The sequence below is a fragment of the Botryllus schlosseri genome, chromosome 1, assembly GCF_051294905.1.
Source record: "Botryllus schlosseri isolate E-star chromosome 1, Bs_hap1, whole genome shotgun sequence".
In the NCBI taxonomy this organism is placed as follows: domain Eukaryota; kingdom Metazoa; phylum Chordata; class Ascidiacea; order Stolidobranchia; family Styelidae; genus Botryllus; species Botryllus schlosseri.
The window spans coordinates 13,896,604-13,924,588 of NC_137236.1; the positions used below are offsets into that span (position 1 = coordinate 13,896,604).

The 27,985-nt window shown below is 38.9% G+C and overlaps 3 protein-coding genes across 3 annotated transcripts; 2 read left to right on the forward strand and 1 right to left on the reverse strand.

Moving 5' to 3' along the window:
• The first annotated feature begins 709 nt into the window (after positions 1 to 709).
• On the forward strand, positions 710 to 27,957 carry LOC145442579 (kelch repeat and BTB domain-containing protein 12-like). The gene is made up of 2 exons (XM_080320530.1): positions 710 to 2,575; positions 27,509 to 27,957. The coding sequence occupies exon 1, from the start codon at positions 1,067 to 1,069 to the stop codon at positions 2,408 to 2,410; it is 1,344 nt and encodes a 447-aa protein (XP_080176656.1). The 5' UTR covers positions 710 to 1,066; the 3' UTR covers positions 2,411 to 2,575; positions 27,509 to 27,957.
• On the reverse strand, positions 13,329 to 16,120 carry LOC145442562 (kelch-like ECH-associated protein 1A). Its single transcript, XM_080320509.1, has one exon. The coding sequence runs from the start codon at positions 16,059 to 16,061 to the stop codon at positions 14,454 to 14,456; it is 1,608 nt and encodes a 535-aa protein (XP_080176635.1). The 5' UTR covers positions 16,062 to 16,120; the 3' UTR covers positions 13,329 to 14,453.
• On the forward strand, positions 25,549 to 27,957 carry LOC145442552 (kelch-like protein 6). The gene has a single exon (XM_080320499.1). It carries the CDS (start codon positions 25,740 to 25,742, stop codon positions 27,348 to 27,350), a length of 1,611 nt encoding a protein of 536 aa, XP_080176625.1. The 5' UTR covers positions 25,549 to 25,739; the 3' UTR covers positions 27,351 to 27,957.
• Positions 27,958 to 27,985: the final 28 nt, after the last annotated feature.

Here is a 27,985-nt window from a genome sequence, read left to right on the forward strand (position 1 = left end):
CATGCCGATACCGGTATTCTTGTTGCCCGATCGCTGGTTGTTAACTTGAAGACTGGTGTGCTCGCCAATTGTGTGCATTTAGTGACACTAAATCGCGCAAAGCGCGAAAAGAAATTGAAAACTGTTGGAAAAAGTTTCCAGAAAATACGCTATGATTTATGTTCACTTGCAAACTAGTTTTGAGCCCTTTTCAAGCTCGGCCCCTCTCCAATTGGGCGGATTAGGGTACCCCAGTTACTGTCCTGTACAAAATGAATGTTTCGAAAACGAATGATCGCGCAAACTGCGCTGTTCAGCGACGAGTCAGTTCGTATCTGTTCTGTACTTGTCGCCTTCAACATTGTTTCTTGAAATTAAGGCTTAAAATTGTAATATACCTGGCGGACGCGCAGGGATGGCGCGGACCGGCGGTTGAGAACCACTGTTCTAAATCATGTTGGAATCAACTGATTCATTCGCGAGGTGGCGCTAATCCACCGCACTTACTCAAAGTTTTCGTTTGTAAACACTGAACGCATAGCAACAGTATTGAATGGAATCGATGAAAGAAGCTTCTTAGAATAACAGTTCTATTGTATTATTGTTGAATGCCTTTCATTTAGCACTGTTCAGTTTCCACCTTTAGTGCAGCTGACTTTCCCTCACGTCAAAGTCGTGACCTTGATTAGTATTATGATTATGTTAACTACCGTAATCATCTTTACTGCAATGACAGTGTTACTATAAGTAATAAATAATCGTGGTCAAATTTGATATATATTGTATAGTTGGTTGTTAATCATGGTGCAGATTGCGTGTCCAAGTGTGGAGAAACATGCCGTGAAGATGATGGAAGAATTACATCGAATGAAGCGAGATAATGAACAATGTGATTTCATAATTCAAGTAGGAGATGATGTCTATTACACTCACAAAAATGTATTGTCGTCTGGTTGTGATTATTTCAAAACAATGTTGAAGCAAGACACTAAGGAGAGTCGTGAAGGAAAAGTTGTTTTCAAAGATGTGGATTCCGAGTGTGTGAAAAGTTGCATCGATTTCATATATATATTCCGGTAAATTTGATATGACTGATGACAAGATGAATGATCTTCTTCATGTCGCGATCATGATGCAGCTGGAAGATGTGAAACAGGCAGTATCTGATATATTGGAGCAATCAATTACTGTAGAGAATTACTTTTCGACAACACAAGCTGCCGATATGTACGGACTGGATGCCGTCTCTACGCCATGTAGAGTATTTTTTCAGGAAAAGATCATGGAAATATCAATGCAACCTGAATTTGGAAATATCAAAAAGAAGGACATCCTAGGTTTTGTGACGTCAAAATCAAAATTATGCGAGGAAGAAAAGCTAACGTTATTACTCAATTGGGTCGAGAAAAACCGTGAAAATGAGAAACATTTGCGCAACTGTCTTGAAGTGATCAAGTTAGACAAAATTTCGCCAGCATTTTTAGAACATCTTCTGGAATCAAACCTAATTATCAGCAATAACTTTGGATTGTACAAGTTGATCAATGGACATCTTCTGAAAGCTTCAAAAAGATTGGAGGAATCGAGAGAAGAAATTGACTCTGGTGATTTGATAATTCTTTTTGATGATGACGAGGATTGTATCCGATCCCTCAATCCAATAACCGAGAAAGTAGAGAAGTTCCATGATGAAAAGTTCGAGCATTTGCAACTTTTCGAGACAATTTTTCTGGACTCATACATTTATGTTTTATGTAAGGATAAATCTGTTCATCGACTCGATTGCCGAAGCAAAAATTCAAAATGGGAAAGAATGAAAGATATGATTTGTGACCATGGAAGATTTCCTCGATCTGTTTCATGGTCAGGATCAATATTTGTTGTTGGAGGAAGTTTTCCCAAAGCAACAAATGATGTGGAAACATTTACTTCTTCCCTAAATCAATGGTCTCAACTGCAAAACAAACCTACAGCAATTAGTGATGCAAGTATTGTATCATTGGATGATTCCATTTATTGTATTGGTGGTATGGGAGAAGATTGTGTCAAAGTTTCTTCATTCTGCAGATTCACTCCATCCTCATCAGAGTGGGTTGATCTCGAGCCAATGAGATATTCTGTGTCGGAATGTGGTGTTGTTGCAGTTGACAAAAAGATTTTTGTGTTGGGTGGTTGCAGCGGAGAGATCGAAGTCGACTACGTATCATGTTACGATGTTACTTCAGCTCAGTGGACTTTATTGTCTTCTATGATTTCTGGTCATGGCATTTCTTCTGCTCATCACATTGACAACTGGATTTATGCAGTAGGATACGGAGAAATCTCTGATGCTATTGAAAAGTATGATGTCTCAAAAGACAATTGGATTATAGTGAAACCAAAAGTTGATCGATGTTTTACAATTTATGAATCCACATTTGTAAAAATATAGACTGTACTGATCTAAGACATGAATATAAATATTTTTTATCACAATTTAAATTTTCCAGTTGTCTGTTCTATCAATGCTACAATTGATCATGCTATTTCCATCACAATTACATTGTAATTTGTTCATTTTGTTGTATCGAATCATTGCAATAGTGACTTTACTTATGTGGCTTTTTATCAGACCATGTTTACTTTTAACTTTATAATTCAATTCGCCACTTCTCGCTTCAGTTTTTCAGATTCTGTCGAACGTAACGTAATTTGGGGTGAATTTGTATAATTTATGAATTGAATTGAAATGCTGTCATGAAATTTTGTGGAAATACACTTCATAACCCAGCCTACCAAAGTGCAATGGGGTGACATTGGAAATAGTTTGACTTACTTTGTTCTTTACTCAATATGTGTATTGTAAATGATATTTGATGACTTGAGAATTCGATTCCACAATTCCTGCGTGGCCGATCTCAATAGTGAATGATTTTTTAAACTCGTATCCCGCCATTTCCGTTATAAATAGTCCAAATCATCCAGTATATGGAAATTTCAATGAGAGTGAATTGTCTCGTTTCCTTGTTTAGATGCATTCGATGATTGTTAACCGATTGGCACAGGCGGGTTTTTTCAAAAACTCTGCTTCACTTTACAAAACTGAAAAACACGACCTCAACGGGATGCGAAACCAACAAGCATACATCGTTGGATTCAAAATGTCAACGCATAACCAACTACGCCACGAAGCAAGACGAGTGCAATCAACCGCGCGTGTATACAATCCAGAAGACAAGAAAACGTTGTTCTAAACATGTACATGTTTTGCTTACTTCCTTATAGAGTCCACAACGTATACCTAGTGCGAATAAGTACGTGCTATTCACTGCGACATAGATAACATCTTTCGAACAAGCCATGAGTGACTGCTTTTGCCTAACTTACGTGATCTATACTATCAAAAAACTGTGGATCGTTTCACCATAATCCACTGTCTGACTCGTGGGTCAGCGGGGTTGCAGGTTTATAACTTATTGTGTATGATTGTGAACCCTATTGATTGCAATTCCAGTCATTATAACCAGGGCTTTGGAGCAGCCGTAAATTTGCATTGCTCCAGCTCCGGCTATCATACAGTAGCTCCGGCTCCGGCAATTTACCTATCTACCAACTGGTCTACGCAATGATTTGTTTTGAAACATTAAAATTGGTTCATATTGGCACGTACATTAATGTCTGACAATTTTCGATTCAGGCGAATGATAGCCTTAAGCCATTGACAATCAGTAATGAGGATTCAGAATATAGTTGTATGAAAATAATCAGTGAATTTCCTTATCAGAACCCATTTATCCGAGGTATTCATTTTTATGACACATTTATTTACAATTTCTTATTTCCAGGTGTCTCTTCTGAAAGACGAGGAAGATGTAAAGTTCGAACAATGAAGGTTGCATCCCACGTGTGTCAATAACCGTAAGTAGTTGTAGAAATAGAAGAGTTCGGAACAAAGTCATCCATCTCGGAAAAAAGTTACAAAGTCAAGTGGTGGGCAAACTAGAGCCAGCGGGTCACATCTGACGCGTGACAATAATTTGTGGGACGGGCGAAGGCATCGGCAATTGCAATAAAAATATTGAGAAATATTTTATTGTTGGTGTAATAGCCCATCCTCAGGACCAACGTATTTCGAAACGTTTCGGTTGCTAAACACCCAAAAAATCAAAACTCAAATAACTTAGTTCTGATCACAATTGTGATTTTAGATTAGAACTCCTACTTTCAGTGCTGTACTTGGAAAAAGCGGTTCAGGAATGCGTTTTAGATTCGTCCTCTATGTGCAGTTAGGTGCAAATCACTCATAAATTCGGTCTCAACTCATCCATAATGAGTAGGGTGATTTTTTTGGGTTGCCCGACATATGAGCATGCGACACAATGAAAAACCCTAATACCCTAATACCCATCACCCCCACCCTAATCTTGGGATACCTTAACCCCAACCCTAACCCTAACCAACCCTAATATCCATCACCCCCAACCCTGGTATTGGGATACCTTATCCCTAACGCAAACCCTAACCCTAATCTTGGGATACCTTACCCTTAACCCTATAACCCTAACCCTAATACCCGACCCTAATCGTGGGATACCTTAACCCTAACCCTAACCAACCCTACTATCCATCACCCCCAACCCTAATCTTGGGATACCTTAACCACAGCATGGACCCTAACCCACTTCGAACCTTAATGTTCCCCCTACCCACCCACGGCATGTAAAACTTCCCTATCAAAAGAGACCCGCAAAATAAAATAATAAGTCCCGTGTCAAAATGCGAATTTGGAATCGCTTTCGTCTCACAAAAGGATATATTCTTTTAGTTCGTCTGATACGTGTAAACGCGATTTCAATATGTGGAGCAATGACAACCTTTATCGCTTTACCGCAATTTTCAAAGCTTTTCACACAAATCTATATGGTCACATGCTCAAGTGTCGCATGCTCAAATGTCGCATACTCAAGTCTAATATGCTCAAGTGTCGCATGCTCAAATGTCGCATGCTCAAGTGTCGCATGCTCAAATGTCACATACTCAAGTGTCGCATGCTCAAATGTCACATACTCAAGTGTCGCATGCTCAAATGTCGCATGCTCAAGTGACGCATTCTCAAGTGACGCATGCTCAAGTGTCGCATGCTCAAGTGTCTGCATATCCACGTGTCGCATGCTCAAGTGTCTGCATGTAGACGGGTCGCATGCTCAAGTGTCTGCATGTAGACGGGTCGCATGCTCAAGTGTCTCATGCGTACGTGACCCCATGCTCATGTGCACATTTGCTCTTGTGTCCCCATGCCCATGTGTCCATATGCGCATGTGTGCCCATGCTCTTGTGTACCCATGCTCATGTGTCGTTAAGGCTCATGTATCGCATGCTCATGTGTCACCATGCTCAAGTGGCACTTACTAAATTGTCACCATGTTGATGTGTCCCTATGCGTGTATCCATGCTCGTGTGTCCCTATACTCAATAGGGTTGTTCAAAAAAAATTTTTTTTCCAAATCTCACTCGCCTACTGATTAAATCGTCAGGTTGTCCAAGAAAACGATGCACACCAAATTTGACTCAATTCCAACCAGTCAAGGCCGTGCAATCTTGAATTGAAATTTTTAATTTATTAAAAAAAATTTAAAAAAAAAATTTCTCAAATTTTTCTGTCAACCCCATGAAATTGTTGAGCTGTCTTCAAAGACGATGCAAAACGAATTTGAGTCAATTCCGACTAGTAGAAGCGGAACTATTTGAGTTTTTCGTTGATAATCCCCGGATCAAGAATAATCCGACAAATATCAACGAAAAACGCGAATAACTCCGCTTCTGCAAGTCGGAATTGACTCAAATTTGTTTTGCATCGTCTTTGAAGACAGCTCAACAATTTCATGGGGTTGACAGAAAAATTTGAGAAATTTTTTTTTTTAATTTTTTTTAATAAATTAAAAATTTCAATTCAAGATTGCACGGCCTTGACTGGTTGGAATTGAGTCAAATTTGGTGTGCATCGTTTTCTTGGACAACCTGACGATGTAGTCATTAGGCGAGTGAGATTTGGAAAAAAAAGTTTTTTTTGAACAACCCTAATACTCAAGTGTCCCCATGCTAATATGTCCACTAGGGTTGTCCAAAATTTGAAAAATTTCGAAAATGCTGCGTTGTAATGTCTTATTCTATAGATTATTGATTAAAAACATCAACAAGCCTGAAAGAAGCTCTCAGGAACGTCGTTAAGATTTCTTACAAAGCGTTTGAAAGTAGCTGCCAAAGACTGGGCGGGCCACCGACGGCGAAATTGCAACTAGGCGGGCAATGACGAAACCACGATTCTTGATTGGGTAATCGGTTATGCTTCAATGATGACGGCGGCTGTCAGCTCTGATTTGGGTGCTTCACCGTGTTTGACAGAAGGAGTAGGTTTTGCTGCTGCTGAGTCTGTTGGTGACGGCTGTAATACTGTAAAAGCGTGTTGTGGTTTGATGAGTCAATAGTAGTAATGTAACAGTGGTTCTTCGAATGTATCAGTTGTAGCAGTAGTTTCTGTTTTGCGTAGGTCGAGTCTGTTAGTAGAGACGGGAATTTGTAAAGCGCATTGTGGGTTGATGCATCAATAGTTGTAATGCAACACTTGTTCCTTGCTCAATGTTTTAGTTGCAGCAGCATTTTCTGTTCTGATGAGGTCGATTTTGTTAGTAGTGGTTGTGGTTATGTACAAGGGCATTGTGGGTTGGTGAGTTAATAGTCGTAATGTAACACTTGTTACTTAAATGTTTTAGGCGTAGCTGTAATTTATGATAGAAGGCAAAAATATTACTGTCATGGCAGAGGCAAAACGGCGGAAGACTGTGCACTTGCCACAGAGAAGAACAAGATCTCGATCTGAGCATTACTTGGTCGGATATGCTTGCGATTACATCTGTGGCTCGAGATTACCAACCTTGCGAGAAGTAATGAGTTACTTTCTGCATCTGAAAGACCATTGCCCTCAGTCAACCCCTACTCGTGAGCTATGTAATGTGGTGGTTCATGATGTCATGACAGTGTGGCAAATGGCGAGAATTGCCACAATACTTAAAGGAAATGCGGTGAAATTACTTGAAAAACTGAACAAAAAATATATTTTTCTGAAGGCGACCATGAAACGGGAAAGTGATCCCAAGGGTAAGAGGAAAAAATTCACGGAAGATTTGGACAAGTTGTGGGATATTGGAAGTACAGATGCGATAGCAATAATACAAAATGACATTTATCTATCACATGATAGAAAGCTCGAAGACATTGCATTCTATGAAGATCAACAGCAATCTCGCAAATGCATAATGTTGGGAAGAGACAAGATTCTCGCTAAAGACATCGAAAAGAAAACAGCAACCATGGCGGATAGAACTGTTAAAAACATTCAACATGACTATGTTGTTTTAGCATCTTCTTCATCTTCAAAAGAGGGTGATAGTTTGAGTTCAAGTTCTGATTATGATGCTGATGTTGGTCTTGGCACCTCGACAGCCATTAAGCTGATGGCACCTAAAAATATTATGAATAATACCCATGTGTCCCAAGCTCTGGATCGATTGCAAATAACAGACAACAATGCTGATCGGAGCATTTATTACGGCTTGTGGCGGTGACATAGCAATGTTCTCTCTGTCAAGATCTTCGACAAAGAGAGCCAGGGAAACAAATCGTCTTGAAATTTCCAAGGATATTTCAGAAAAATTTGCAGAAAATAAACCTCAACATGTTGCTATTCATTGGAATGAAAGCTCACAGAGGATAGATTAGGAAATCGGTATGAGGCTCTGTCAATTGTCCTATCTTGTCATCCTCAATACTCAGAAGGAAAACTACTTGGCATTCAAAAGATGCAAAATGCTGCAGGTCAGACGCAAGCAGAAACCACTTTCAACATAATTGAAAGTTGGAATATAAAAGATGCTGTAACAGCTTTGGTTTTTGACACTACAGCAAGCAACAGCGGCTGGAAGAAGGGTGCGGCAAAGATTCTTGAAGACCTTCTAGGAAGGAAGGTGTTCTACCATGCATGTCGGCACCATGTGTATGAGCTGGTAGTGAAAGACGTTTGGAAATCTTTATTTGGAAAGGCCACAACTGGACCAGAGAATGCATGGTTTGCCCACCTTAAAAGGAACTGGAGCAGTCTTGACAGGGAACAGCAATTCAAGACTCTGACTATTCCTCTATGTTTTGCTGAACGAGCTGCAATGATAGTTGATAAGTTCAAGCTACTGTTGAACAGAAAAGATTTTTTCACACGGGATGACTACAAGCAATGTGTGACTAATGCTCTTGCTCTTCTCGGTGCAGATGAAGATATACGTCATCACAAACCTGGTGCAGCACACCATGCGAGATGGATGGGTACAATTCTGTATGCTCAAAAGATGTTCATGTGGGCCGACCAATTAGATTACAAATCTGAAGAAGTTGAACTGCTGCGCCGCTTCAATTTATTTTTGGTTCTCTTTTATATCCCTGCGTGGGTGGATTCAAGCATTGGTCGTGATGCAGCTGGTAATGACTTGAGATTCGTTCAGCACATGTTGAGTTATAAGGAATATGATGAGCAAGTTTCCACAGCTGCTTCACGAAAGCTTTTGAAGCACGACTGGTATATTGTTGAGGAAACCGCTGTATACGCCTTGTTTTCACCGACGGAAAGCAAGGAAACCCGGGAAAATATGGCAAAGGCGCTCCTGCAAGTAGAGCGAACTTCCAGTTTCAGAAGGGGCCCACCCTCATTGAATGCAACTATACAGATCAACAAGGACAGTACGTTGTCTGACCTTATTGGGCCCCAGTCGTGGTACATATTTGAAGTTTTTGAATGCTCTGGGGATTGGCTGCGTCAACCGGTTGATGATTGGCACTTTTCAGATTCATTCAATAAAATGAATTGCTACGTTAGTTCTGTCAAAGTCGTTAATGATGCCGCAGAAAGAGGTGTCAAGCTAAGCACAGACTATGCTGCAATCTTGACTGACAATGAACAGCAAAGAGACAGTTTGCTTCAAGCTGTGGAACAGCATAGGAAGATTTTTGGAGACAGCAGGAAGTCTACTCTTATCAAAGGCCAGTGATCTGCAACACTGACCCTGCGATATACTTTTTAATGATGCCTTTTGTAAATATCATTTTTGCCTTTGTTAAATCTTGAATAAAAAGTGTAATATGCGTTCGTTTTAGAGAGAGACGTCGACTTACCATAACAAGCCATAAGGAGAAATTGACTACTGGTTTGCAATTTATGAGTTACAGTCGTTGTCAACTGGTATGTTTTAGAAGGCTCGAAGGTAGCACGATGCATGCATCTAGTTCATTCTTATCTTAATTGGCCAAGCTCCTGTGCAAGAAGTAACAAAACTGTTATACACAGTGTTCAGGTAGAAAATATATTACTGGATCGTTATGCTGTTGTCGATGGCAGCATTAACAACGTCAATTTACCATATCGCCAATGCCACGAACAGAAATGGCTGCAAACCAACACAACAGAGTAGAACGAAATCGTGACCAGCAATGATCACAAAATCAGTATTTCAGCCAATCAGTAGCTTATTATTACACGTTCCAACCAATCAAAATTCTAGGTTCGTGATTGCCCGCCCACTTCATCGATTCCCCGCCCACATGCAGACGGCTACTTTCAAACGCTTTGTAAGAAATCTTAACGACGTTCCTGAGAGCTTCTTTCAGGCTTGTTGATGTTTTTAATCAATAATCTATAGAATAAGACATTACAACGCAACATTTTCGAAATTTTTCAAATTTTGGACAACCCTAATGTCCACATGTTAATATGTCTCTGTGCTCATGTGTCTACATGCCCACGAGTCGCCATGACCAAAAGTCGCTATGCTCAAGTGTCGCATGCTCAAGTGTCGCATGCTATTGTGTCGCATGCTAATATGTCCACGGACCATTTTTTTGACCTGAAAACGAAAGATTTTGACCTAAACAATCAAAATTTTCAACACTTTTTTACCTAAAATAAATTTTGACCAAATTTAGACCTCACAATAGGTCTATGCAAATTTGGTGTTTTCGCACACAATGTTAAAATTGCACCACTTATCTTCATTTCTGGTTGGAACTGTATGTCCTTACAAAGTAGTTTGGCCCGAAAAACGTTTTTGACTTAAAAACTGACAAATTTTTACATGAAAGAACTTGTATTTTTACGAAATCTGGCCGCATGAAGAATTCCGGTATTACATCACGTATTATGGTAGAAATAATTAAAATTTGTTGCAGTACAACAACGAAAGATACTTTTCTCGGGTAGAAAGTGTCTGTCCTTACTAAGTAGCTTGCCAGAAATGGAGAAAGAATGTTCAACAGCAGCAGTTGTTTGCTGACAATACTTAAGTTGTGCGTACACTTCTGGTGACACACCGTGTTGCTTCATTCCGACAATGTTGTCTACAACACAACTATTCATCAAATCAAATGATATTTCCGTCATATCTCATGATGGGTCGCACAATGAAACATACTAAAAGTGGGGAGTAAAAGTAAAAGTGGGTGGAGAACTGCAATAGTTTGGAAAGCACTGATTTAAATGATGTCATCACAGCCTAAATCATAAACAATATTCGTACTGCAATATCAAATGATCAGTTGGTATCTGTCAAACATCTGATGTCTGTCTGACGGACGTACCTTAGGCTTTAAGATCAATAAATTCTGATTTTCTGTTTTCACCCAATCAATGATTTTGTATTCTAGTATGTGCCTATTTGTGCCACTACCTTTAACTAGACTAATTCTGTATGTAACAAGAAGTGTCAATGCATTGGGTGACTGCAAAGTTAGAATTTGGATTGTGTTCTAAATTGATGTATTCTTTTTTGACTACTTATTGGCGTTGCCATATTTTGGCATCCGGCAACAAAAGCACTTTTTGAAAACCACACAAAAAGGTCATTTTTTTCGGCTCGACTTCCGAATGACCCTCTTTATACTGTAGTGCTCTGGTGTTGTCTAAAAAAGAACATTTTTCAGACCTACTCTCGAATGACTCGTCCTGAAATCTCCGTTGCAGAAGTCGCTCCATTTATGGCGTTTTTCAGTTGTGCCCGTTCCTTAGCCTGGCTCTCAAATCTATAAAGGAGGACCGATTCAAAAATAGGAGGACACTTAGGTGTCCTTGGAGGGTATTTTCGATTTCCAGAAGAAGGAGGGCAAACTTATACGACATAATGAAATAGTCATATTTTTAATCCCGGTACTTAAACGTTTCTATACAAAATTACTTACTTTTGACACTCAGATTTGGTATAGTAGAAAGTAGTTTTGGGACACTGTGTGAAATTTTCCAAATCGAGCGACTGTGATACATATTTGATCACCTTAGGAATGCTCAACAATGTAAATTACGGCCAGCTACACCGTTTTTGTGCGGCCCGCGAAAGGCTTAAGTAACGTAGTAACAATATTGATAAATGCTTACTAAAAATCTAATTAGGCTGCTTCAGGGACTCCATTAAACTTTTTATTTTATATTTCATCACGATAATTATGTTATATTCTTACTATGGTGGATTTTTATTTCATTGCTTTCGCGATAGCTCGACCTCAAATACCACGCAGGTCAAAATTTTTCAACTGTTGAACATCACAGAAAGTCAAAACAGCAAGTTTATTACTTTTAGTTGCATACTTGAACTATATTTACAAAATCGATATAATTTAGTCGGAGCGCATTTCAAGCTGACATAGTTATGACACTGTCAGCATTGTACAATCGAATAGTGTATTCATACTGAAATGAACCCGGATATTTTCGGCTGACACTCGTCAGGGGTAATCGTGAGCAACTAGTTGAGAATTGGAAAGAACATTGTCTATCAACAATCGTATCATAAAATATGATGTCACCAGCATGAAATTTCAAATGAGAGAGCGTTCAATGTACTATTTTTAGGTGGTACACGAACTCCTTTTGTTGAACTTTGGTTGGTGTATTTTTATAAAAGTCGACTCCAAGGCACCCAAATGGAAGTGTGAATGGCCCCTCCTGACGACACCACATCTGTCGTCTCGATAATTATTCGCAAAAATCGGTTCATCCAGCAGATGTTTGCCGACACACACGAGTACATCATTGTAACATCATAACTACAGAATAAGTAAATCAAAGTGAAATACGCCTGATTTTCTTCACGAAATGAGAGTCTCCGTAACATTTTTGTATTCAAGATGGAACAACTGCTAAATTTTGTTGTTCTTTTGTCCAAGTGACATTTAAGAATTGGAGTGAAGAAGTGAAGTCTATTTTTTCAGCCGTGTAATATGAGATTTTCCTTCAGGCTTTGTCTCCTGCCAAAAGACAAGATCTCGATATCAGGATTTTCAGAATCATGATGACTTCAGGTGAGCCTCTATGAAGCACTGTAACATATTCAGAGTCGGCAGCAGAGTAACTAATATATAGCAAACATTCTGTCCAAAACGTTGAAAATTTCAGTGTCAAATTAGTCAATTTGAATCCCATGCTATCTCTTGTAACGTTTTGCACTCTTTCCCATCTGCACACTCAATATATTCACCCAACGTATGCCTACATCCCGCATGTAGGCCTACTCATTTCTAAGCTTACACAGAAATAATGCGATGAATATTGCTCTCTGGTTTCCAATAAATTCGGGTGTAGGTGTCGTGAAAAAATAAGCACTCCACCCCACACTTTTTACCCGCATCTTACCAAGCCGCCTGTCAAATTTAATAGATACCTTGTAGACTTCTTTAATAAGAGAGTTTTTTTCCAAATATTTGTACCGTAGTAATGGAGTACTATGAAAAGGAGAAGTACTTATTAATGATCGTATCTGCCAGCTGCTACTAGTGGCCGACAAGATAGCGTAATGGTGGAAAGTCCGGCTGCTTGATTGGTAGATCGATCCCTGGCCAGGTAACGCCAATGACCTTATTGGTAACACTGCTATTCATGACTCCCCCACTTGGCGCTCAACATTACCTGGATAGCATGCAAGGGTGGTGCAAGACTTCGACAGCCTTACAAGGGTATATCTGCACCTCCCTTGTCCAGCAGCATATGCACATCACTGACTCATGGTATGCATATGCACAGGTTGTGTGGTATATATCATGTGTCGGTGGCAAAGACATACATTCTATTCTGTTTGATTTTTTCTTCCTACTTTTTTGGTTTCATCATTCAAGAGAAACTACTATAAATATTGAGTTGGCTAAAAATCAAGTTCAACCATCTCATCAATGTATTGTATATTTTTCACAGCTACTTCATGGGAACACATCATTTTGCAGCTTCATCCTCGGGTAAGGATTGCATTTCTTCATAGTCAGTATATCCTCTGAGTGTATCTTCGGTTTAGGTTAAAAACTCAGGATTGGATCATACCAGGGCGTCTACCTTTAGCCTGACTTGGAATCAAGGACCAAAACATGTTGCAAGACTCTGTCTCAAGCTTCAGTGACATTTTCCAGCAACACCGTGTTAAGACTTCGTAATTTATATTCCTCACATGAAACAAATTGACAATAAATTTCAGTGACTACTCGATGAGTTCATTAGGAGTGAACATTTCAACAAGAGTCGGCTACGTTGTATCGAATAAGTTGTTTAAGGTTCTGAAATGCTTGGAACGTACATCGATTGATTTCAAGAAATCCTGATATGTCGGTCTTGCACAGTCCAAGACTTCTTATTATGCTTGAAGGGCTTCAAGGATGCATATGTGAACAAAAAACATTCCACACTAGAGTTATGTTTTAGGTAGAACATCCAATAACAATCCAACATCTTAATTCATCAACATCAGAATCACTATCCAGAGAGGAGATTTGCAAAGGCGAGTACATCACAGAACCAGACTTGCACAACTGCAAATTACAGCAGTAGAATTATAGCAACACACTTTCTTCCAAATTAGATTAGAATTGCTGAATTCGTACAGCAAACTTGGGTTGCTTTGTACTATACAGTTTTCCTGTAGCATTTCCAGGGAAATCAGAAATTACATTAGAATTAATGCTTAGAATCATTTTAAAAATTAGAAGAGAATTAGAGCAAAAAACGGTTTGACGAGTTAGTTTACTGGCATTTCGCTGTAATTTAGTCTAAAAACGTCTTGAAAACTAGATTATTTAGCTGACCAAGACCAAGTTTGTACAGGACACAGGGCATGTACAAAGTCAAAGCACACGAGAAAATGTTTGGCAACAATTAATGGTCATATAGAACCATATCAATTCAATTTACTATTACAATTTCAATACACCACAAGACTGTGATACAATGAAAAGAGGAGGTGTCGAAGATATGGGGTAGTCTTTGAAATCAGACACCCACCCGGGCCTGGGCGATGTAAAAAGGAAGCAGCACACTGAACAAAAAGTGAAAGAAGATAATACAAAAGGACAGGCAACAAAAAGAGGTGGAATGCGAGAGAAGGCAAGTTCGATATGTTAGATCGTGGTATGGTAAACTTGAGGCCTGACTATATCTTCACTATTGCAGATCCACAGATACCGAAAGATTGATCTCCTTCCATGGTGATGCTACACCATCTTTTCTTCACTAAATCATATTTTTCAATGATATCAAGCTGAAAGTCAAACGTATCCAGTACAAAAATCCAATTGCCGATGTGATAAGCGGTGTTGCGTCCATGATCAAAATTCATAGATGACAATGAAGTCCATTGAGCTGAAGTAACATCGTAACATTCTACATTGTTGATATATCCTCCACTCAACCCACCTGTCACAAATATCTTTTGATCGATTGCAACCGCACCGCATCCACAAGTAGGATATCTCATTGGTTCGAGGATAACCCACTCTAATGAGGATGGAGTAAATCTGTAGAATGAAGAAACTTCAAAGCCATCTTGTGTTTCACCTCCGATACAATAGATTGAATCATTCAATGATACAAGACTTGCATCACAAATTGCCGTAGGCAAGTTTCCCTGTGGAAACCATTGATTGACTGAGGGGTCGAATCTTTCCACATCATCCGTTACTAATTTTTCGCTTCCTCCAATGAGAAATATGGAAGCGCAAAATAACACTGAGCTAGGTAGCCCACCGTGGTCACAAATCATATCTTCCATCCTTTGCCATTTTGCGTTTTTTCTTACAACATCGAGTCGATGAACTGATTTATTGTCGCATAAAATATAAATATACTGGCGATAAGAAATCATTGAGAAACGATCTTCATTGACCATCTTTTCGTTGTGAAACTTGGTTATTTTCTCTGTTCTTGGATTAAGGGATAGAATACAATTATCGTAATCATCAAATATAACCATTAATTCTTTTCTCTCAATTTGTTCAACTGAAAATTCCGGAAGATGTCCGGTAATCAACTTGTACAAGTGCGAGTCGTTTCTGATAACAGGGTAAGTTTCTAGAAGTTGTTGTAAAAATGCAGGAGGAATTCCATCACACTCGATCAATTCTAAAAATTCATGCAAATATTCCTTCTTTTCACATGTCTCGATCCACCTGAGCGATAACTCTAGTTTTTCTTCTTCCAATAACTTCCGATTTGAGACCTTTAAAGAACTTAAAACGTCAGCTTTTTCAACACTGCCAAATCCAGCTTGGCTTGCAATTTCCATGATATTTTCTTGTAAAAACATTCGGCATCTCAAAGCAACATCGACCAGCCCATAAATATCAGCAATATTTCTTGTAGAGAAGTAGTTGTCAACAGTGATTGATTCCGCCAAAGTATCAGATATTGCATGCTTTACGTCTTCCAACTGCAGAATGATTGCGACGTGAAGAAGTTCAATGTTTTTCCCGTCAGGAATCTCAACTTTACTTGAATATATAAAATCGATGCAATTTTTCATACACTCGGAATCTACATCTTTAAAAACGATTCTTCCTTCACGACTTTCTTTCGTGTCATGCTTTAGCATAGCTCTGAAATAATCCGAACCAGCCGACAACATATTTTTGTGGGCGTGATAGACATCATTCCCGACTTGAACTATGAAATCACAATGATCTTCATCTTGTTTCATTCGATGTAAGTGCTCGAGCATCTTCACTGCATGTTTCTCGACGTCTTGACAAACAACTTGCACCATGATCACCAATCACTCGTAAAGAATATATACCGTATAGGCAAACAAAGATTTGTGCTGTTTAGAAAATAAACATAATTAGATATCAACTAATGCTGAGTCATGAGCAGTCAAATACAGAGATATACATATAGCATAGTGATAAAAGAACTTGCATTGATAAACTAAAGGTAATCAAATACATTGTTTGATAATATCCAGATTTTTAACCAAGTCACAAGGTTCCGATTCAGTGGATTCACGAGTCAATATCACTCGTAAAAGTTTCCGGTCGCATTTTCAAGTATATATCAGTACTAATAAACGAAATACTCATAGTGTTGTAACTTTAATATTCTTCAATATTACAGCAGTGGTGTAGGAGCATATGCTTCCGCCCATGGCTTTCGTTAAAAATGCAGCACAAATTTTCAAATAGTTTCCAATCTTCAAATCTTGTCGCAATGACTAAAAAAAGGTCATCACCTCACATTTCGCCATCTCAAAGCAGCCTTCCGTCCGTGGCGCAGAGCCGCAAGCCACTGAATCACAGTCAAATATAGGTATTGGCCGTCCGAGCGTCCAGTCACGCGAGTCGATGACATTTCAAGATTTGGCACACTGTAGTTGTAGGCTACATAGAAAGGTTGACGTCCCCTAAACTACATTATTTTATGGCCCCCTATGAATTTTTTATGAACTGAGAAACGATTAATAAATACTTCTTGGCGTTTAAAGTAGCAAGTGAAGAATATCCCGTACGATCAACAACGACACGCCATTGACGATTACGATGTCCCATGTTGCGGCAAACATTAACAAGTCTCGCTTTAGGGAATTCCCGGGATAGTTTAGAAGTCGAAGATCCGTAGCGGTAGAGAGAGAGAGAGAGATGATATTCTTTTTCGCCTGCACCATCAAATGCTTGGACTACGGAGTTACGATACGACCGTGCGGTCACCTAGTCTGTGCCCCCGTTTTATTCTCTTCCATTCTATCCGTGATTGCTGAGCGCCTCGCAGGATAGCTGCGGATACCAATTTTCAAGTCTTTGGTATGACCGGGGATCGAACCAACAACCAACCGATCAAGAAGATGGACGCATCACCATTACACTATCTCGCTCGTTAGCGTTTCAGAAAGTCAAGTTCTGCAGACGGGCTTATAGCGACTAATCCAATATTATTAATAAGTGCAGAATAAAACAAATTTTGTTGAATAATTGTATAGGCCTATAAAAATTGAGGAACTGATCGTATTTTTGCCTCCTTTTAGCATCGCGCAGGACAGGTGGGTCCTGATTTCGAAGATTACCTTAAGTCTTTTCGACACCTCTCTATCTTTCAATATCTTTCAATATCGCAGTTTCGTGGTGTATCGAAATTATGAAATTGATTTGAAAAAAGTCCTACTCCCACTACCATGTACATTGTACATTGTACACACGTCACTAGATGGCGGGAATAAGTGGAAATACGAGGGATTTCCCTCGGTCGAATCATCATTCATCATCGGTCATGCTTTTCCTCCATGGTTCTGTTGTTCAGTTGAAGCAGTAGATTAAGATAAGCAACCTTCTGTTCGTGACAACAACAAGGATGTTACAGTCAAAAGTTGTTCTTGTTCGCACATGTCTCTAACGGCATTATGTCAATTGTGTCTAGTTGGGTTCTAACTATTTTGTTGGATGAAAGGATTAGCGACCTCATGATGATGAGTTGCTGCACTTATAGAAGATCCCTTTCGGATAAGGCCTATACTTGGAAATATATTGAGTATACGCCTATTACACTGGAAAAAAACGAAAATTCATTATGGTAGGTGAGAACGATTTTATGGTACATTAGGGACGGTGAGCTCGAAGATCGCATTGGTTTCGGCGCTTCTTCGTTATACGATCAGAGAGAGTGAGTGCTCCCCATGGCACCTATGAACAATGTTCCCATTGAACATGATACAATGTGACGTGTTTCACATGATATCAAGCTGTGCTGCCCCTGAACTCGATATTTTTTTCTACGCAGGCGACCTGGGTTCGATTCTCGCCAGTACCCTCTTTCTGTGAGTCGCTGCTGAGAGATCTGGTGATGGGCATGGAGATTCAAGCAAATGAGAAGCAGCAAGGATTAGAGTATGAATGACGATAACCAAAATACTTATTTTTATATTCAATGAACACAGTGCGAAAGTGATTTTACTCGTATTTCGCATAGTCATTATGCTGTAAAGATACATTAGCGTCGTATTGGAAGTTCGGCATTGCTCACACGATCGCTAGTTATGTCGGCTGATTAATTAAACTAATTAAATTCAGTGATTCAATCACACAATATGGTATATATGCAACAATACTGTGACAGATAGAGTGACTCGGACTTGAGCCGCTAGTGAATTCTTGAGAGATTGACCTGCGACTAGGAACCTTCTGACTTGGTCACGACCCTGGAAACGGCTAGGAGTAGTCTTAAGATCAGACACCCACCTGGGCCTAGGCCAGGGGTTCTCAAAGGGTGGGCCATGGCCCACTGGTGGGCCACAGGAGCATTTGAGGTGGGCCACAGAGCTATTTGGAATATTGTAGAACTAGTGAAAATTTGGGTGTATTTGTTATGTTATTCGCTCAAAAATATATTCATATTATCAAATTATACGTAGGCTACCTTACGTTTTTCATCCGACTCTGATGGGACGTAATGGCACGCATGGAGTCACAATCTACAAGTCGAAAATGGGAGGGGAAACGGAGGCTTTTATCCCCCGGCTACGTCAACCTACGGCTAACGGCAAGTTAGTGCTGAAGTGATCAAGTATTCCAGCAGGCCGTATGCCGTTGAAAGGGGTGCGCATTAAACTCGGACAGAAGTGTAGTTGATATAGACTTACGGTACCTTGGCAGGTCGTATTATTGTAGTATAAAAATAGCCATAATCGTAATTTATTATCAATTCAACTTCCTATCGAAGTATACGGCACCACCGCAACGAATCGTAATGTATTAAGGATTTAGAGAAGTGCGTGCATTAATGTTTGGAGTCGGTTTAAAATTTCCGGCCTTGAAATCATTGTACATAATGTAAGAATCAAATGAAATGATTGTACCATTGGATTGAATGTTCTGACATCGCCACTTAAGTAGATACAGGACATACTATATGTACATTGTACAGCTTGAACATTGAAATATTCTTTCACCAAAGAATTGTTTGAAGCTGGCCCAGCCCCAATCCGCACCACAGTGGAAGTATAACCGCAATCACACAGTTGATGTGAAGATCAGATTATTGGGTTTCGCGACGTGAGTAGAACAGCGGCCACATTAATGTACACAAAACTTATGCGATCTACCAGGACCGTAACCAATTGGGGGAGCTCAAAGAGGCCCAAATTTCTTTGGTCGTTTGTTTGTTGGGGGAAATTTAGTCAACTTGAAAATTTTCGTCGCGCTTCGTACGATTTCATCGCTTTGACGGTCTACATTTGTAATGATCAGAAAGAGATAAATGCGCAGATTTTAGAGAAATAGGCATATCGGCGCCAGCGATGACCACGCCTTGGACGGGACTATAACTCTAGGATAAGGGGTGGGCCACAGAACATTTTCAAACCGGAAAATGGGCCATTGGCAAAGGACGGCTGAGAACCCCTGGCCTAGGCGATGTAAAGAGGACGCAGGCATACTGAATGAAAGTAAAAGAAGATAATATAAAGTGCCAAGTGACAGAAGGCTAAATCAAGTCGTGGTCCGGTAAATGGCGAGGGCTGACTAGTATTCGTTCAGCAGAAATTGCTTGTATTTCGACTTAAATGTTGACATGCTCGACGACTGTACGATAGCCGGTGAGATACTGTTCCACGCTTCCGAGTTCAGGGGCAGCACAGCTTGATATCATGTGAAACACGTCACATTGTATCATGTTCAATGGGAACATTGTTTATAGGTACCATGGGGAGCACTCACTCTCTCTGATCGTATAACGAAGAAGCGCCTTGGTTTCTGCCAGGGTTGTAAACAAGTCACAAGGCTCCGAGTCAGGGGTCCATCTCACTTTTATAGTTTTGAAGGGTCGGAAAGCGTGTTAAAGTTGATCCCACTAATCATCGGTAATGAGATAAGTGTCATTTGACTCTTTCTGTAGCTTAAGTGAGGGGGGTGTTAATTGACGTAATCTGACAGAATATTGTCTCTAAATGATAATTTTCCTGAAAAAACTAACTATTGCTTTATCGGTGCACTACCTACCACCGTTTCCAGTCTGGCAGACTATGAAAGAGTGCAATATGACATGAGCCTATAAAAAGCAAGCAAAGTCATTACAAGGCTGTGTCTCACTCGAGGTAGAGTACTAACAATCCTGCAAAGTTGAATTCAATTTGGTATTACTAGGTGACACCAGCGTATCAATAACAATCGAGACTTGTGTGGGATGAAGCGATTTATTTGATACTGATCACTTGATGATTTGAGAATGACTGGTAGATTTCCCTTCGAATCACTAGTCAATCCTCATTTCTAAAACGTTGGGTCAGGTTGAGTCATTTTTGCAAACTGACTCGAGTCAAGTCATGACTTAAGTCACCACAACACTGATTAATATTAATGTATTTGTTTACTTGTAGTGTATGAATGCGGGTAACTCTATCAACATAAATGCTTTGTATGTATTCTGACTTCATATGATACAATATCCTTTAATTTATAATCATGTTTACTTTCAGAACAATACTAATCTCCATATATCGCGTACGAGTGATTGGTGATCATGGTGCAGGTTGTTCGTCTAGATGTGGAGAAACGAGCACTGAAGATGGTGGAGGAATTATATCGAATGAAGAAAGATAAGGATCATTGTGATTTCATAGTTCAAGTCGAAAATGATGTCTATCACACCCACAAAAATGTATTGTCGGCTGGTTCGGATTATTTCCAAGCCATGTTGAAGAATGATACAAAAGGGAGTCGCGAAGGAAGAGTTGTTTTAAAAGATGTTGATTCCAACTGCGTGAAAAATTGCATCGATTCTATATATTCCAGTAAGTTTGAGATTCCTGATGGAAAAATAATTGAACTTCTTCACGTCGTAGTCATGATGCAGTTGGAAGATGTAAAGAATGCTGTATCCAATATTTTGGAGGAATCAATTACTGTTGAGAATTACTTCTCTACAAGAAATGTTGGTGATATTTATGGACTAGTCAATGTCTCTTATAGATGCACAATATTTTTACAACAGAATATTATGGAAATCGCAAACCAAGCTGGATTTGGAAGCATGGAAGAAAATGACTTTATTAGCGTTTTGAAGTCGACAGCAACGGAATTATGGGAAGAAGAAAAAGTAGAGTTATCGCTCAAGTGGATCGAGGGATGTGAAACTTTTAAAAATATTTGTATGAATGTCTCGAATCGATTGACTTCTATAGAATATCTCCGACATTTTTGCAACATCTGGAAACTCACCCCATCATCAGAAATGACTGCAAGTCACACGAGCTGATCAGAAATCATGTTATTGGAGGGTCAGATGAAGCTGTAAATCAAAATAAATCATTAATTCTTTTTGATTGGGAAGGAGATTGCATCCGATCCTTTAATCCGATATCTGAGAAAACAAGTAAGTTACAAAATGCCAAGTTTACGCATTTTCAAGGATTTGAAACGATTTTACTAGACTCGTATATTTACATTTTCTGCATAAATAATTCAGTTCATCGACTCAATTTTCAAAGAAAAAATTCAGAATGGCAAAAGATGGAAGGAATGATTTGAGACCATGGGCAGTTACCTTGCTCTGTGTCATTGTCCGGATCCATATTTGTCATTGGAGGAAGTTATGGCACAGAAACAAATTATGTCGAAAGATTTGACCCTGCAGTAAATCAATGGTTTCAACTGCAAAACAAAAGTACAGCAACTAGCGATGCATGTCTTGTAGCATTAAATGATTCCGTCTACTGTATCGGAGGTGTGCAAAATGGTTTCGCAGTTTCCTTACTCTGCAAATTTACTCAATCTTCATCAGAGTGGGTTGACCTGAAACCAGTGAAATATCCTGTGGCTGTTAATCGCGGCGGTGTTGTTGCAGTTGATCAGGAGATAATTGTGATCGGTGGCTGGAATGATTATGAGACTATCAATAACGTAGAGTGTTACAATGTAAACTCAGATCGGTGGACTTCATTGTCATGGACATATACATATCGTGATTTAGCTACTGCAGCTTACGTAACCGGCAAATGGATTTTTGTAGTAGACAATACTGGCGACTCTATTGATATTGAGAAATATGATTTATCAAGCCACAAATGGCATAACGTTAATTTGAAATCACATGAATATCTCAGGGTTTGCGGGTTCGCAAAGGTGAATGTATTTGTATAGTCTCAGAGGTTGTCTAATTAGCCAACTGTATTACTACAGTACGAGTCAAAGTATCGCCGTAATCAGAGGTGGTCAGTAATGAGGTCATTTTACTTTTTCAAAGTACTCAAGTATTTTTCCTCTATTTCTAGTATGAACTCAAGTAGATCTACTGTTTCGATTCTTCCACTTTATCGTATTTTGTGACTTACTTACTTTTTGCTATTCACAGTTTGTAAATTGGAAGTATTGAGTAATAGAGAGAGAGTTCGACTGAAATTAAGGAACTCTTTTCTCTGAGTACCAGCAATTATTTAACTATCATAAAATTTGAGGAATGTCCAGAATCTTGGACGTGCTCTGCACGAAATAGAAATGAAGTGACGAGTATGTTTTCATGGAAGTATCGGCCAATATAATTTGGGTTGCGTGGTTTCTTTCATACCGTATTGCCGACAATGTTCCCTCTAATTCAGTGGTTCCCAACCTTTTTCCACTCACCTCCCCCTTTCTAAGCTCCACAGTCCACACTGATCATCGGCCCCCTTGAATATTGGGAACGGAAAGATCGGCAAGCAAACTGTAATAAAAAAAGACAACTTTTCGGCTCGGTCTCGAAATTACATTTTCGTGAGTTGACTAAAAAAAGGTCATTTGTCTCCAATATAGTCGTTTGAACGCACCATCCCCCCTAGATCGCCCACGTCGAATTCTCTATGAGACTGTGCGCACTCACCGACTCACTGCGCGGTTCCTTGGACAACAGTGTGTAACAACTAAAAGAAATGTCATCACTTCGGCTTTTTTTGTGAGCAGCTTAGATTAGAGGGAACATTGATTGCCGCCCATAGGACATGTTTCATCACAGTCAATATGGCTCAAAATAAATGTTTGGAACTATCATATCGTAATCTGGCCTGAAACTTTTTTATCGTAATCTAGCATTCCAGCCGCGCAGACTGTGTTCAAATATGGAGAAAGTGGTACTTTAGTTTTAAGCGTTTGAGCGTCAACCGCCATTGAAACTGCCTGGACGTAATGCATAAAATATATTCCATCTTTTTAAAAATTTATAGTTGTATTTCTCTTCATGCTTTCTGCACGGTAACGTTACAGAGAGATATCCTGATTAATCCGAGTTCTGTAGTCATGAGCAGATGCACGTGGAAGTTTAAAACTAGGTGCGCTAAGCAGAGGTGGTCAGTAACGAAGTATTCTACTTTTTCGAAGTACTCAAGTAGTTTTCCTCTACTTCTGGTACTTACTCAAGTAGATCTGATTTTCGCTACTTCTACTTCTACTTCCTAATATTTTGTGATCTACTTACTTACTTTTCGCTATTTTCAGTTTGTCAAGTAGAAGTAGTTCAATCTTCCAATCAGGAAGATAGCCTAAGGAATTTCGGAGCGGTTTTCACGGAGTATTAACATTGAATTTTCATAAAAGTATATTAAAGCACTGGATTTTCGTCGCGCTTCGCGCGCAGTGGATACGGAGTGACCATGCAGTATGATTTCACGAAAGTATCGGTGAATATAATTTAGGTGGAGGGTTGGCGTGGTTCCGTTCACGCCACATTGTCGCCCTTCACCCATATGAAATAATTCATCACAGTATGTATGGCTCATCATAACCTTTGAAGCTGATGTTTCGCAATCTAGCATTTTCTTGTCATATCGTAATCTAGCATATATGTCCATGGCGTGTCCTAATCTGGAAGAGTGGACTTTGACTTTTTATTTATTTATTTTAGAGCTGTTTTAGCATACCACCTTTGAAACTTTCTTGACTAAAAACATGAAATACATATTCTAATTTTAGAAGTAGTATTTATATTTCACTTTCAATTCCCAGTATCATATACTTTGAGTTATAATTAATATCAGTTCTTTTGTCCGAATAACATACATGTTGAAGTATAAAAGCAAGTGCAGTAATGCCTTTAATTTGTGGAAATAAAGCTACACAATATGGCATTTTTACGGTCCACCATATTTTTTATTAACGTTTACTAATCGCGCAAAGTGTTTACACCGTATCCTATACAACTTCTCCATATTGCTCTTCGACTAAACTACGGGCCTTATAATATGGGGGATGGCGCCATACCATGCTATTTTCCAAAACGTGTTGTTTGAGAAAACAGAAGATTAGTATCGCATTTCCTTATCAATACTATCATTTTCATCCCATGATGTGGACAAATGCTTATGCTATCGAAAATTGGATACCTGCTGATATGCATCAATATGAATCAAGCTCGTCACCTATCACATATAGCTCAATTTGCACCTTTTTATAATCCATCCAATCAGGATCGTTTTCACAACTACTTACTTACTTGAGTACTTTTAAAGTCAGTCAATTCTACTTCTACTTCAAGTAGTTTTAGGTTGCTCATGAAAGAAGTACTTCTACTTGTACTTGAGTAGATTTTTTCGTCGCTACTTCTACTTTTACTTGAGTAGCTTTCTTGACTACTTTGACCACCTCTGGCGCTAAGCTAACTCAAGTTATCTTAAGCCAGCTCTCAACGCCGTTCGCGGGGCTGAGTTTAAAGCTTTTAACAGCCCATGAGAGCGTATTTAAAACTACTGCTCACAATCACTTACTTACTTGGCACTTACAAATTTTTGAGATGTTATATTTATGGGATTTGGACTGATGTTCTTTCAACCACACAGCTGGTGTGAGGACTGAGATTCTCAAAATTCTAGATTCGCTTATCATGGAATCAAGAGAAAGATTCACACCAAGCTATCATGAGTCAACATGTCAAATCCTATACACTTTCTTTACTTATGTTTTCCATCACATGGAGGAGTGCCCATATGGTCATACCATCTGGTCTGATTTTAGTACTGTCAATAAATCAGGATTAATTTTATTTGAATTTGGATCCACTGATAGGTTAGGACCATCTGGTCCTACTAGGCTGCCTAAAGTCAATTTTGGCTGAACATATGGTTATTTGGATTTAGCCACACTGGTGGAGGATTACCCGTCTACTAGTCACACCGGCTGGTGTAACATTATTGTTAACCAAAATTCTGAATGTTGGTACCGTACTATGGATATTTTAATTTAGCTGCATTGATGGCCGACTCTAGTGATTTGCCAAGTGTATCCTTAGCTATATAAGGGACTTTTCCTCAATAGTACCGTATTTATACATATACCGAGTTTTATGTATCCGAGTGTCGTTTAATCAGTAAAATACTGTTGTTACGCAGTATGATTAAATTTATGTGATACTGGTAGATATTCGTACTTACTTTTGAAACATTATGCCTGTTCTTCTATTTTATATAGAATCTTCCTAATCAGTGATCACTTCAGCTATCATGGGTTCACTTGTATGTTTGGATGTTGAAAAGCACGCTGCGTCTGTGTTGGCTGAACTGCATCGAATGAAGCAAGATAACGATCACTGTGACTTCATAATTCAAGTCGAAGAGGATGTCTATCATACACACAAAAATGTATTGTCGGCTGGTTCCGCATATTTCAAAGCCATGCTCGAACATGACACAAAAGAGAGTCGTGAAGGAAGAGTTGTTCTCAAAGATGTGGATTCTCAGTGCGTAAAAAATTGCATCGATTTCATATATTCCGCGAAATTTTACATTCCTGATGGAAAAATCATTGGGCTGCTTCACATCGCAATCATGATGCAGTTGGAAGATGTAAAGCAAGCTGTCTCCCGTCTTTTGGCGGAATCAATTACCGTTGAGAATTACTTCTCGACGAGAAATGTTGGTGATATTTACGGACTGACGGATGTTTCTTCGAGATGCAGAATATTTTTACAAGAACACATCATGGAAATTGCAAACGAAGATGGATTTGGAAGCGTTGAAAAAAATGACCTTCTCAGTCTTATGAAGTCGGGAAAACCAAAATTATGCGAAGAAGAAAAACTTACGTTATCCCTCAAGTGGATCGACAAATGCCAAAGTAAAAGCGACTATTTGCATGAATATCTCGAAGTAATCAAGCTTGATCAAATCTCGCCGGTATATTTGCAACACATTTTAGAAACTCATCCCCGTATAAGCAATGATCTTGAGTTGTACAAGTTAATCAATCAACATTTTCTGAAATCTTTGGTCAAGGCAAAAGAAGATAATGATAAATTGATAATTCTTTTTGATATTACCAGGAATCGTATCCGAACCCTTGATCCAGTAACCGAGAAAGTAGAGAAGTTCCATGATGAAAAGTTCAAGCATTTGAAGCATTTTGAGACGATATCTCTCGACTCGTACATTTATGTTTTATGTCGCAAAAAATCTGTTCACCGACTCGATTGCCGAAGTAAAAATTCAAAATGGGAAAGAATGAAAGATATGATTTTTAACCATGGAAGATATCCTCGCTCTGTTTCTTGGTCAGGGTCAATATTTGTTGTTGGAGGAACTTCTCCCAAAGCAACAAATGATGTGGAAACATTTACTTCTTCCTTAAATGAATGGTTTCAATTAGAAAACAAACCTACAGCAATTTGCAATGCAAGTCTTGTATCATTGGGTGATTCCATTTATTGTATTGGAGGCATAGTAGATGATGTCGAAGTTTCTTCATTCTGCAGATTCACTCCATTCTCATCAGAGTGGGTTGATCTCGAGCCGATGAGATATTCTGTGTCGAATAGTGGTGTCGTTGCAGTTGACCAAAAGATATTTGTGATGGGTGGTTGCAGCGGAGGGATCGGAGTCAACTATGTATCATGTTACGATGTTACTTCAACTCAGTGGACTTTATTGTCGTCTATGATTTCTGGTGGTAGCATTCTTTCTGCTCATCACATTGATAACTGGATTTTTGCAGTAGGATACGGAGATATCTCTAATGCTATTAAAAAGTATGATGTCTTAAAAGACAAATGGGTTATAGTGAAACCAAAAGTTAATCAATATTTTGGAATTTATGAATCCACATTTGTAAAAATATAGACTGTACTGATCGAAGACATGATTACAAGTATTTCTTATTACAACTTAAATTATGCAGTTGTTCGTTCTATCCGTGCCACAATTGATCATGCTATTTCCATCATAATTACATTGAAAATTGTGCATTTCATTGATTGCAATTTAGTGTCTTGAACTAGTTAGTCATGTGGCTTTTTATCAAACATGTTTACGTTTAACTTCATAATTCAATTCGTCAGAACTTCTCACTTTAGCTTTTCAGATTCCGTCGAAATTAACCTAGTTTGGGGTGAATTTGTATAATTTATAAATTGAATTAAAATGCTGTCAAGAAATTTTGTGGAAATGTACTTCATAACCGGGCCTACCAAAGTGCAACCGGGTTACATTGGAAATAATTTGACTGACTTTGTTCTTTCCTCAATAAGTGTATTGTAAATGATAATTGATGACTTGAAAATTCGATTCCACAATTGCTGCATGGTCGATATCAATAGTGGACAACTTACTGAGTACTGTGTGCTGAATTATTTTTTAGACTCATATTCAGGCATTTTAGTTTTACATAGCCCAAATCACCCCGCTCATGAAAATTTCAATGAGAGTGAATTGTCTTGTTTCCTTGTTTTGATGCATTCGGTGTTTGTTAACCGATT